The 12,035-nt window shown below is 36.2% G+C and overlaps 1 protein-coding gene across 1 annotated transcript in view; it reads left to right on the top strand.

Moving 5' to 3' along the window:
* RETREG1 (reticulophagy regulator 1) overlaps positions 1–12,035 on the top strand; it is a 169,536-nt gene that overhangs the window by 39,865 nt on the left and 117,636 nt on the right. The window contains 2 exon segments of the mRNA XM_021008626.2: positions 2,555–2,661; positions 6,354–6,384. Coding sequence (XP_020864285.1) covers positions 2,555–2,661; positions 6,354–6,384 — 138 coding nt within the window.

Raw genomic sequence — 12,035 nt, 5'->3', positions numbered from 1 at the left:
TGGCTGTTATTGTGTACAACATTCTCTTGTTTCTGCTCACTTCACTCAACATCAGACCATACAAGTCTTTCCAGGTTTTTCTGAAGTCAGCCTGTTCATCATTTCTTATAGCACAATAGTATTCCATTACATTCATACACCACAACTTGATGGGCATCCTCTCAATTTCCAATTCTTTGCCACCACAAAAAGAGCTACTATGAATATTTTTGTGCATGTGGGTCCTTTTGCCATTTGTATGATCTCTTTGGGATATAGCCCTAGAAGTGCTATTGCTGGGTCAAAGTCAGTGTTTTCTTTCACTTTGAATTACTACAGTAACGTATCTCTCTTATTGTAGTGCCACATTGTTATTTGTAAGCTGCTTAAGACCAGGAAATTTGTCTTATTCATATATTTATCCCCCAAAACATGTAGTACCCTATCTTGTTTGGACCTGGGGCTCTCTGAACCTGCTTCTTCATCTGTAAAATCAGGGGGTTGGACTTGATCTCTAAGATTTCTTCTGATCCTAAACCTATAGTGATAAGTGGACCATGATCCTGATGTTGCTGACTTGGGTGACTAGAAGGATGTCGGTGGCCTTGCCAGTAATGAGACTTTTGGAAGATGGGTGAGCTTTAGGGAAAAGATGAGTTCTGTTTTGGATGTGTTAGATTTGAAATGCCTGTAGTGTCTGTAGGGTATGAGACTTCTTCTACCAATGTACATCACCAATTCATTTCTAATTTTTAGTTTTAGGGAGTTGCCAAGGTCACACAACTTTTATGTGTCAGAGTCAGGACTTGATCCCAGACTTTCCTGACTCTTAAGGCCTGCTTTCTCTTCACTCTTCCTTGCTACCTTTCTTATACATAGTTCCAAGTATATGTAATAAGTGCCTGGAGGTGAAAGGACGAAAACAGAAGTGAAACAATCTCTGCTTTCCAAGAGTTTACATTCTATTGGAGTAAGCAACATGTACCTATATAGACATAAACAAAATAAATGCAAGGTGAGGGGAAAGCAGGCACTAGAAATTGAGCATGACATCTAATGAGCTGAATCTTCTAAGATGTAGCGTGAGGAGGGGGAGTGCATTCCAAGCATGAGAAATATCTAGTACAGCTTTCTGGAGATGGGTAATGGAAGTCCTTGTATGAGAAATAGTAACAAGGGTAGGCTAGAGAGTGGACGGTGGAAAGGTAGATTAAGGCCAGGTAGTAAAGGGTTTTAAAGGCTGAACAAAGGAGTTTCCCTTGGATCTTAGAAATAATAGCCACGGGACTTTATTGAGGAGGGAAATAAGTGACATGGTCAGATCTATGCTGTGGAGGAAGGTTTGGAGTTGGGTGTCACAGGGGCCAGTTAGAAGGCTGTTATGATAGCCCCAGTGAGAGGTGATTAGTCCCTGAACTAGGGTGGTGGCTGCATGGTTGAAATAAGTAAAACCATGGAAACAAGGAGGTCAACAGGTAAGGGAGTATAGACAGAGAAGAGGACCCAGGATAGGGGTGGGAGGGTGAGGTACAATTAGTGGGCATGATATGGATGATGAACCAGCAAAGGAAAATGAGGAGTGATCAGGTAAGGTAGAAGGAGAGCAGTGTCACAAAATCCCAGAGAGCAGTCAGGAGACAGAAGGGTGGTTAGCTGTCTCAAACACTCAGAGGTCAAGGAGGACAGGGATTGAGAAAAGGACGTCAGATTTGGCAATGAAGTTCATAAATATTTGTCAGATTAGTGAAGAGGGAAGTAGTGATAGGCTAAATGAAAATCTAATTAATTTGTAGTCAGAAGACTTGGGTTTAAATTACAGCTCTGTTCTCCCTATGTGATGTTGCGCAAATGATTTACTTTTCAGAGCCTCAAGTTCCTTCTCTGTCAAATGAGGAGTTTGTTCTGTAGATGATTTCTGAAGTTTCTACCAACTCTAAATCCTATACTAAATGTGTCCTAATAGTTGATAAGAAACAGAAAGAGTTGGAGATTGATTTGGGTTGTGTTAACAAGTAATCATCATAGCCAGTATCTAGCAACTCTTATAAACCCTATAGCCCTGTGTTTCTAACCCAAGGATTCTTAACGTAGGATCCATGAACTTGTTTTTAAAAATATTTTGATAACTCTTTCCATATAATCCTCTGCATTTTACTTTATACATTTAAAAACATTATTCTAAGAATAGGGATCTATAGGCCTCATTAGATTGTCAAAAGGGTCCATGCCCCTAGAAAGGTTTTAAGGACTCTTTCTCTAACCCTATCTGAATTTGGTATGTCTAACTCATTGAATATTTATTGGGAACTTATTATTGTATTGTGATTAGTATTGTGCTTATAATTTGGAGTATACTTAAGATAAACTTTCCACCCAAATTAGGGTTTTACAGTAGAAAATCTAGCACAGAATTTGGGGTGTTTTTTATTTTTGGGCCAAACAAGGTTTTCTTTGGCATATTGTATGTAATACTGGTCATAGTAGTAATGTGTAACTCTGGAATGATACTGAAAGAAAAACTTTAAGGCTCAAAGTTGAAATTGCAATAATGATTATTCATTTTTTAATATTCTAGGTTTCTTGCACTGACACCCTGGAGAGTATATCACCTGATTTCAGTCATGATACTTGGGCGTGTAATTTTGCAGATAATAAAAGAAATGGTATTATCTAGAATGAAAGGTAAGGAAGCTCGCCAATTTAGTTACTCTCTTAATTCTCAAGAAATTTTTCTCCAGGACCTACCTTCCTAGGTCTCTGTCATGGAATTAGTAGAATATTATCCATCCCATTGTGGTTTCACTGATGTCTGATGGCCCCATTAGACGTTGTTGATCCTGGCAAAGAAGTTAACTGTGCTTAATTTTTACTACTTTTGTAGTTCAGGAGGCTGGTTGTTTTTTTAATACCTTTTTCCTCTCCTAAGTGAACTCCTAATGAGTATAACAATTAAATATATGTTTTACCCATATGAAGAAACAAACCCATTTATTAATGCATCACTCTCTGTGCTAATGAGCCAGCAAGTTCTGCCCAAAAGTGTAGGAACGTTTGAATCACAGTTTCAAAACAGTTAAGCATTTAATGGAAGAAATGATCATTTATTGAGTTTTAAAAGAATGAGTAAAAGAACAATCTAGTTAGTAAAAGTGCATTTTAAGTAAGTTAGAAAAAGTGAAATTATTGAAAATTGCTTTAATAAATTGAAACAGATACTGCTTAACTAATTTTTAAAGTATTTTTAAGTTAGCATTTTAAAATCTTGATTCAAAATTTCTTTGTACTTGGGGGATTTCTACTTGCCAATTTGTAAATGAACCAGCCAGCTTTGATATGTGGATACAAGGTTATCCTAGGAAGAGCTATGTGTGCACTTTGTTGCTCATTAAATGTCTTTGGTTAATAATTAGGAAATAATTTGGCTTGCGAAATTTTACTTCATTGTAGTAAAATTGGAAAAATTATTGGTGCCATGTTGGAAATAAGAGGATGAATGGACCATGCAGTAAGCATAGGACCAAAGGATTTATAGATGGAAAGGACCTTAGAGATCCGTCCTTTCCGTCTATAAATCCTTTGGCACCAAAGGATGTTTTGTGGAAGTGCATTGCTATTCTGCCTGATGGCATAGAGGCAGCGTGGTACAGTAAGAACGGCATTAGCTTTGAAGCTGGCTTTGAAACTGAATTCTCCTCATTCCTAGATGTGTGACTTTGGACAAATGATTTAACCTCTTTGGACCTCAGTTTCCTTCATCTATATGGTTAAAGAGTTTAGAACAATGATCTCTGAGATCCCTTCCATCTCTAAATCTCATGATCTTGAGTCCCTTGATTCCTGCAAGCACTGTTCCCCATCTGTAAAATGGGTATAATACACTATTACAAATGGAAATGTGTCCATAAACAACTCTTTGAAAGGGCTTTCATATTAAGTTTAATCTGTATTAATAACATTTTATCCATCATTTTCTTAACCCTTAAAATTGACAAAACAATATATCAAGCCCTAATTTGTAGCATATGCCAATTTCTGAAATGTAAATGCTTACTCTGAAAGTTTAACAATCGACTCTGAAGAGCCTTTCTTAGCTGGCTCTAGCAATACCTCTGACTGTAAATCACTTTGTAACCAAAAAAATACTATATAAATATCTGCATTTGTAATGCTGCGTAGCTGATGTCGGCTTCAAAAATAGGTATCTGTCACCCGCTAATTTATCCAAATCTGTTTTGGATCTATATTTTCAGTTTCTACTCTCCAATCCCTTGGGGTCATGAATTAGCATTAAAGAAGTTCACAGATTGAGTTAATGTTTTAATTTTCTAAAAAAAAAATCGCATTTCTAAACTTTATCTTCTGTTATATACGTGCACGTATATTTTGCACATATGGCTGTAATTCCAGATTATCTGCTGAGAGCTGATGATGTGATTTTTTTTTAAATTAAGCAAATTTTTTATGTCTTTACAATCAAATTTTGAAATGTGAAAGTAACATGAGTAGTTCCAAATTGTGGTAGAGGAGGGACCAAAGAGGAATAAAGTTAAACGTTGTTTATGCTTTGAAAGTTCAATCTTCTGATTTGTGGTTGTGGGCCAGCGTATGTTAGTGAATTCCATTATTTTACCACCTATTGTATGAAGTAGGCCTTCCTTCATTTGTACTCTGTGGCTTTCAAGCTTCAGAGGCCACCAAGAGTTGGCATTCTTGGATTTGATAAATACCTATAAATTTTTAGTCATATCTTCATGATACAATGTATTTCATCCGTAATTCCTTTTCTGTTTCTTTTTCAAGACTTATGTCCTGGTTTTTAAAATGTGCCCTGATATGTAACCCTTATATCCCTTTGACTCTGTTAGCTGATGTTCAGCTCAGTTATATATCTTGATATGCAAGGATCCTAACTGCATAAAGTGTTCCAAATGCAAATGCACAGTGGTTTTACACAGTGGTAGAATAGTGTTTTCTTTTTGCTTTTGGCATCTTTCTTAATTGCTGTTGTCTCACAAATACAGAGCATTTTATTGGCCTTTTGGGTTTGATGTCTTTAGGGAACAGTCTACTAAACCACTCCCAAGTTCTCTTCCTTATAACCAATTTCGCTTTAGTTGATCAATTTACTGACTTTTCTGTATACTCAGAGATTTTCATAGTGTAGGCAGACTTGAAGGTTTCAACAAAATAATCTGCTAAGAGCTTTTTCCTTTAGGCCTAATAGTGCAGATCTCTTAAATTCTGAAGCAAAAATAAATGAACCTAGAATCTATTTTATTAGGTAAGTGCAAATTAAAGGGCCTTCTGTGTTACCAGGAACTAGCACTGCACAGATCTGAAAATGATATTTTTGTTTCTTGAGAAGAGGTAAAGAAACCTTGTTAATTCTTGTAATGGTGGTTTTTTTCCCCAATTTCCTCCTCTTGTTGAAGAAAGACTTTTGCCTACAAAGTGTCCTAGCTGTCTAAATGTCTGACAGAGACTGTCTTGTCTACACAGCCAGTTTGGCCTTAGGGTCTTACCTGCTCTAATGAATACATTTGAGTAGGAGCCAAATGAGACAGTTAAGTCAGATTAAAATGCAGTAATTAGTACTCCTTTGCATATATCTAAGAAACAGTCATTTTTAATCAAATACCTTGGCCCATAACCACAAATCAGAAGATTGACCTTTTAAAGCATAAAGAATGTGTCTTAAAGCCTCTTTGGCTCTTCCTCTGCCATATTTTGTAATTATTCATGTTAGTTTCTCTGAAAGTTAATTGTAAGAATATTAAAAATTACTAGATTTTCCTAAGATAATTTTAAACTTTTGATGTGAAATAGGTAGCAAATGAAGGTAAATATTTTGTCTTGTAACTAGAACTGTATCACAAGTTTATAATGGAAAACTTTTAATTTTTTTAAACTGAGGTTGGAAATAGCATGGGGGTAGAAAGGCCACATGGGGAACTCCTGGTATGGAAAATTTTTCCTCCATGGTTGCACATAGGCAACTCATTTGTAACTTACAGTCGTAGAGAATTAACTGGAGCACTGAGAGGTAAAGAAACTTGACCATGGTCACAAAGCTGGTATATGTCAGAGACAATGCTTCAATCTGGGTCTTTCTGACTCCTAAGCCAGCTTTCTCTCCACAATGCTATTCTACTTCTTAGACAACTTGAGAGTTTTCATTTATTTTCAAGCGCTGAACTTGCCTGAAAGTCAGTTTTCAGTTTTTGGAATTTTTAGTTGGTAATTTTAAAAAAAAGTTTTAAATTTTAAGTTGTTTGGAAGATTTTTAATTTCAGGTTGTTTGGAAATTATTTAATAGAGAAAATGAGTAAGGGAAAATACCTGAATTGAGTTTTATGTTATATTTTTTATTTCAGGTGCGCAATTGTGGAGGAGCCTCAGTGAAAGGTAGGGTATTTCCTTTTTAATCTGTCTAATATGATAGTTAATTTTCAGGTGTGGACTGTAGGGGAGGGCATGTAAACCTCTACCATGGTATCTATTCTCCCTGCACGGTTCAGAGTCTTCCTGAAGGGATCCAGCTTCTGTGGCAATGTCCAAAAGTAGAATGTTCCAACAACACAGTTGATTTGGGAACAAAATTATGATGATTGTCCTAAAAAGCAGGTTGCATCTTGAAGCCTTTTAGTAGTGGTGTTTTGTAGAGCCCTGAACTTTTTCCTGGAAAAATAGTCTGTACTGGTTTGCTATGTTGCTTAATTTGGCTAATTCAATTAGAGCAGTGTGCTAATGAGGCCAAATAAGGCAGAATGGCTTAAAGCATGTGTCCTAGAGATATTTTTATTTATGTTTACATATCTAAAGAATAACATACATATAGTTATGTATTTATTCATATAAGAAAGAATAGGGTGGAATTATTCAGGCAAAGAAATATTTCTTGTTTTTCTTCTCTGAATGTATTTGAGTGGGGGAAACTGGGAAAATGTAGAAATGAGTAGTGATCTGTTAATATGGTATTAGCATTTTTAGCACCTAATACAGTAGTTTCTGACCACATGTTTGGATTTATTTTGAAGGCTTTGTTTTAAATCTGTAGTTATTTGTGCATCTATATTAATTTTACCCAGTAAGCTGATTGAGGGAAGCAACTGTTTCATTTTTGTTGTGGTTTCTCCAAACTTCACATAATGCCTTGTGTATTAGAGATACTTAATAAATATTTACATTAAGTTGAATGTTACTTAGGTACAAAAAATTGGATATTTGTGTGGGCATGTGTACACCCACATACATAGTCACAAATTTTACACAGACACAAATACATACATATACATATTACATTGCCTAAGTCAGAGTGGATATTGTGAAGCTAATATGTCATAATTAAGATAATACCATCTAAAATTACACAGCAGTACCTCTCCAAATTGAGAGGGGTCCACCAGATTTCATTAGTGTTTTTTTAAATTAAATTGTGATTTTGGGTCTAGTGCAAGAATATCCATTTGAAAAATGAAGGAAAATATTTCTCTTCAGCCTCGAGATGTATTTTCCCTCATTTCTGCCCTATGACTACAACTAACAAACCATGAGAAATAGTTTGGGAGTAAGCATAAAGTACCAGCCTGTCATATGTGGATATTTTGGTTGCCAAAAGGGGCAGAAAAGGTGAATTTATATAAGGAAAGCTATTAACATCAACTCAAGAAAGAAACCCAGTCTTTCAGATATTTTTTGCTTTTTTTTGTAAAAAAATATATTTTCAGTGGTATTCTTTGTTTATACATTTACTTACATTCCTCATGTATCCTTGCTTCTTTCCATCTCCCAGAGAGCCATCGCTCTCATTCAAAATGTTGAAGCGAGAAACAGATGTCTAAAGAACAGACAGAAAATTACCCCTGTCAGCAACCCAAATGCCCATGTATGAAAGGGGCAGTATCTTATAGTTGCTCCCAAACTATTCTTCATGGTTTGCCAGTTATACAGCTGGACATGATAAGGGTTTAGTGAGAAAAATCCATTTCTGAGTGATTCTGAGTAATGCAGGATGCAGGGGGAGGACAGTGTTTGATGAGGGATCAAATACATGGATCCTCCCCCTCCATAAGTTAGATCCATGATCATTTTTATTTTAATACTTTCTTAGAAAGACATTTAGAGCATTTCTTTTTCTGGGTGTACTCTTTTAAAATTTTTTACAATTACCTTCAAGGATGTAAGAATGAAGAAAAATGATTTGGGATTGCTCCTTAGAGATGACAAGCATATTTCACAGCAATCCTACCTCTTTTGGTCTTACTGAAAATAATTTTCTGCTGTGTTGTTTCATTTGATATTATGTTTTTGCAAAAACTAAAAAAGGTTAACTATAAATGAATAATCAGAAGGGACTTTATAACATGAACTGTTAATATTCCAATGAGGGAAGGGATGTTGAAAGGGTTCTTTTAGAATCCTAATGTCACAAGGGGTCATAGAGGTAATCAAGTGAGAAAGAAGACTTATAGTTTTGTTTTATTTTGAAGCTGCTGTCAGAAAAAAAAGAAAAGCATAAGAGGAAGGGAGAGGACAGATTAAAGGGAAAATGGGAGAAAAGATGGGGGAATTTGTTAAAGACACATAATTGGGTTTTGTAAGTAGAACCATATACAAACTTGGTAGGAAGGATAGAGGAGCAGCATCACCTGAATTTAAGAGAGGGAATAATACACACATTTACGAAAGAGTTTAGTGTAGAAATATGTTCAACTCAACAGGGATATAGATTGGACAGAGAGAAAGGAAAGGGAAATTATAAGACGGAGGGTAGATTGAGGGAGGGATTAGTCATAAACAAAATAAATCTTAAGTCTTGGAAAGGGGATACTGAAAAACTGTTAAAAGGAAAAAATTAAGGGATAATAACTTGAAATAATCAGGAAGAGAGAAGGCCATCCATTATAGAGGGATGATAGATTTAGGGTACATAATAAGACATATAGGGAATTTGACATGAGGGAATTTTTTTTATTATGTATGTTTGTTAAAATAAATTTGTTTTTCTTTTTTCCCCAATGTAGTAGGGAGAGGAAGAGGAAATAGATTTCTATTCATTTAAAAAATTAGAGAGGCAGGGGAGAGCTGCAGATGTGAAATATTGCATGTATCTTCAGATGAGATGTCACTATCATTACTTTGACTAATTGGTTTATTTTGTTACAAATGACCTCCCACAAAATGAGAGGAATCTGTAAATGTTTGTAATGTAAAAACAAGGCACATCAATAAAACTTTTCAAAATACTCAAATTAATGGCATTTGGTGGGATGTCTGTGTATGTGCCCTGTAAATTTAGAATTTTACTGTAATGCTCCCATATTCAGTTCCATTTTGTAACAAGTTCGGAAAAAAAAAGAAAAAGGAACCAAAACACATTATTCTGGTTGTGCTCCAATAGAACTTTATAGTGAAAGAAATGCACATAAAAATATTGCCCTTAAAAATTTTATTATCATTTGCTTTTAATTTGAATATTGAGTCAAATTCTTATTTTTAGCATGAATTTCAATTGCATTTTAGCAGATACAACTAACAGAAAATTTACTAGGGATGATGTTACAATGAGAAGTACAATTGAAAAAGAATATGAAAATGTAAAATATGTTTTAGCACAGAGGACATGGATTTCTGATTTAACAACAGCATAAGTACAACTGATAGACATGAAAAGGGGTTTATCTCGAGTTTTAGGATGCATTTTAATATGTTATTTATAAACTATGTGTACTTAAAGTGATTTGTATTGAATAAATTATCAAGAAGTATTTTAAATACACTTATATCCAGTCTCTTTAGTGATGATGAAGTGTTTGGCAAAGCCCAAGGCATAAACATTTCTTCAATTCAGTTGTCTTTTATTAAGCACTGACTGTGTGTAAAATATTGTATACACAGTGAGTATAAAGATGAAAAATGAAAAAATCCTTGCCATCAAGAAACTTATGTTGTGAGGGATACAACACACACACATGCGCACACACACGTACATATATATATTTTACATATAAATTAACCTGATTGAAGGTAATAATAATTATAGCTAGCATTTATATCATGCATTAAGATTTGCAAAGCACTTTTACATACGTTATCTAATTGATCTTATAATGTTGTGAAGTAGGTACTATTATTATCCCTACTTCACAGATTAGGAAACTGAGACTATGAAAGTTTAAGCTACTTGCTCAGGGTCACATAGCTGGTGAGTGTATGAAAAAGGATTTGAAATGAATTCTTTCTAATTCCAGATCTGATGCTCTATCCACTGTGCCACCTAGGGACAAAGGAAGGATCCAGATTAAGTGACCTGGGAAAATTGAGGAGGAAGAACTTTCAGTTGGGGATATCAGGCAGGAGTTGGGCCTTAAAGGCAGAGAATTTCAGCAGGCAGATACAGATGAGGGAATGTGTTCCAGGCATGGGGTTGGGGATGGGGGGCTAAGGAGAAGACCAGCTGTGAGAATACATGAAGAAACAGCTCAGTCTAACGGGGGAGATATCACATGAAAAGAAGCTGAAAAGGGGGTAGGGGAGATTTTGGGGGCATGATGAAATCATGCAGTTAGAGTGGGAAATGATCTGAGGTGAGAGTTTCCAAGTTAATTTCATCTTGCAGAATGATGACTTTCTGAAGAGGATGAAGGAAAGTAGCCTGATGGGAATTGATGAGAATTCTCTAGGTGCTACCCTTAAATAGTGAAAGATTGGAAAGAAGCTATCCATGTCTATCTTCTACCCTCTCCAGGGCTCCGGGGGTAGGGGGTGTTTAGGCAGTTTGAGTTTCTGAGTTGATTTCGTCTTGCAAAATGATGAACTTCAGGAGATAATGAAGTCAGCAAAGTATCTGTATGGTAAATAGAGACGAGATCAGGGTGAGATAGGGATCAATACTCCATTTGTCTGAAATGTGGGTTTTGTAAAGGGGGTTTGTCTAAACAGGTTGCAAAGTTAGCTTCAGAGTCTGTTTCTTAAAGGGTCATGAATGCCAGGCTAAGGTGCTTATATTTTATCTTGCTGGTGACAGGGAGCCTCTGAATGGTTTTGATTAGGGAAGTGATATGTTCAGACCTTTACTGTAGAGAGATCATTTTGCCAGCTACATCGAAGGATGGATTAGAGAGGATAGAGACTGAAGAACTGGAAGATTATTTAGGAGGCTGCTCCAGCAGTGTCGGCAAGAGGTGATGAGGGCCTGAAATGGGATGATAACAGTGTGAGTACAGATAAAGTGACTTTCAAGAGAGAGTATGCAAGCAACTGATGGAATTAGCAACCGATGGGATATTGGGGGTAGGGATAGATATAGAAGAAGATGATTCTGAGGTTTTGAACATGGTTGACTGAGAAGGTAGTGTGTGTCATTAACAGAAATAGGGAATCTGGGAAGAAGTGCAGGTTTAGTGGGAAAAGATAAGTTCAGTTTGGTGTGTGGAGTTTGAGGTGCCAGTGGGGCATCTAGTTGGGAGATGTAGGACTCTAGAATTCTGAGGGCCAGATTTGGACTGGATGCATATATTTGGGAGCCATCTGTGTGGAGGCTCTAACTGAAGCCATGTGAATGGATGAGGTCGCAATGAGAGAGATATGTAGAGAGAAAAGAGTAAGGCTGCAAACAAAGCCATGAGGGGACACCCATGTTTAGGGCATGGGAAGAAGGCAGCTGAAACTTTAAAGGAGTCAGAGGAGTAGGACTAGAGACAGGAGGAAAATCAAGAGAGGGAACCAAGAAGAAATAGGCAGTTAACAGCTGCCATGAGGTCATGGAGGATGAAGACTGAGAAAAGGACATGAGATTGAGTGATTAAGATATTATTGGTAATTTGAAAGAGGGCATTTTCATAGAGAATGCTAGGAATGGAAACCAGATTGCAAAAATTTGAGAAATGTGTATGTGGTAAGGAACTGGAAACTGAAAGAAAAATATTATTTCTAGAAGTTTAGAGTGAAAAGGATGAGAAGTTATAAGATGATAGTTTGTGTAAGTCTGATCAGGTTCTACTGTGTCAAAAGTCTTTTGAGTCTGGTTCTGAGGATACAGCCTCCTTATCTGTGGA

This window comes from Phascolarctos cinereus, unplaced genomic scaffold (genome assembly GCF_003287225.1).
Source record: "Phascolarctos cinereus isolate Bilbo 61053 unplaced genomic scaffold, phaCin_HiC Scaffold_4;HRSCAF=312, whole genome shotgun sequence".
Lineage (NCBI taxonomy): Eukaryota > Metazoa > Chordata > Mammalia > Diprotodontia > Phascolarctidae > Phascolarctos > Phascolarctos cinereus.
This window is presented reverse-complemented; position numbering and strand designations above follow the sequence as displayed.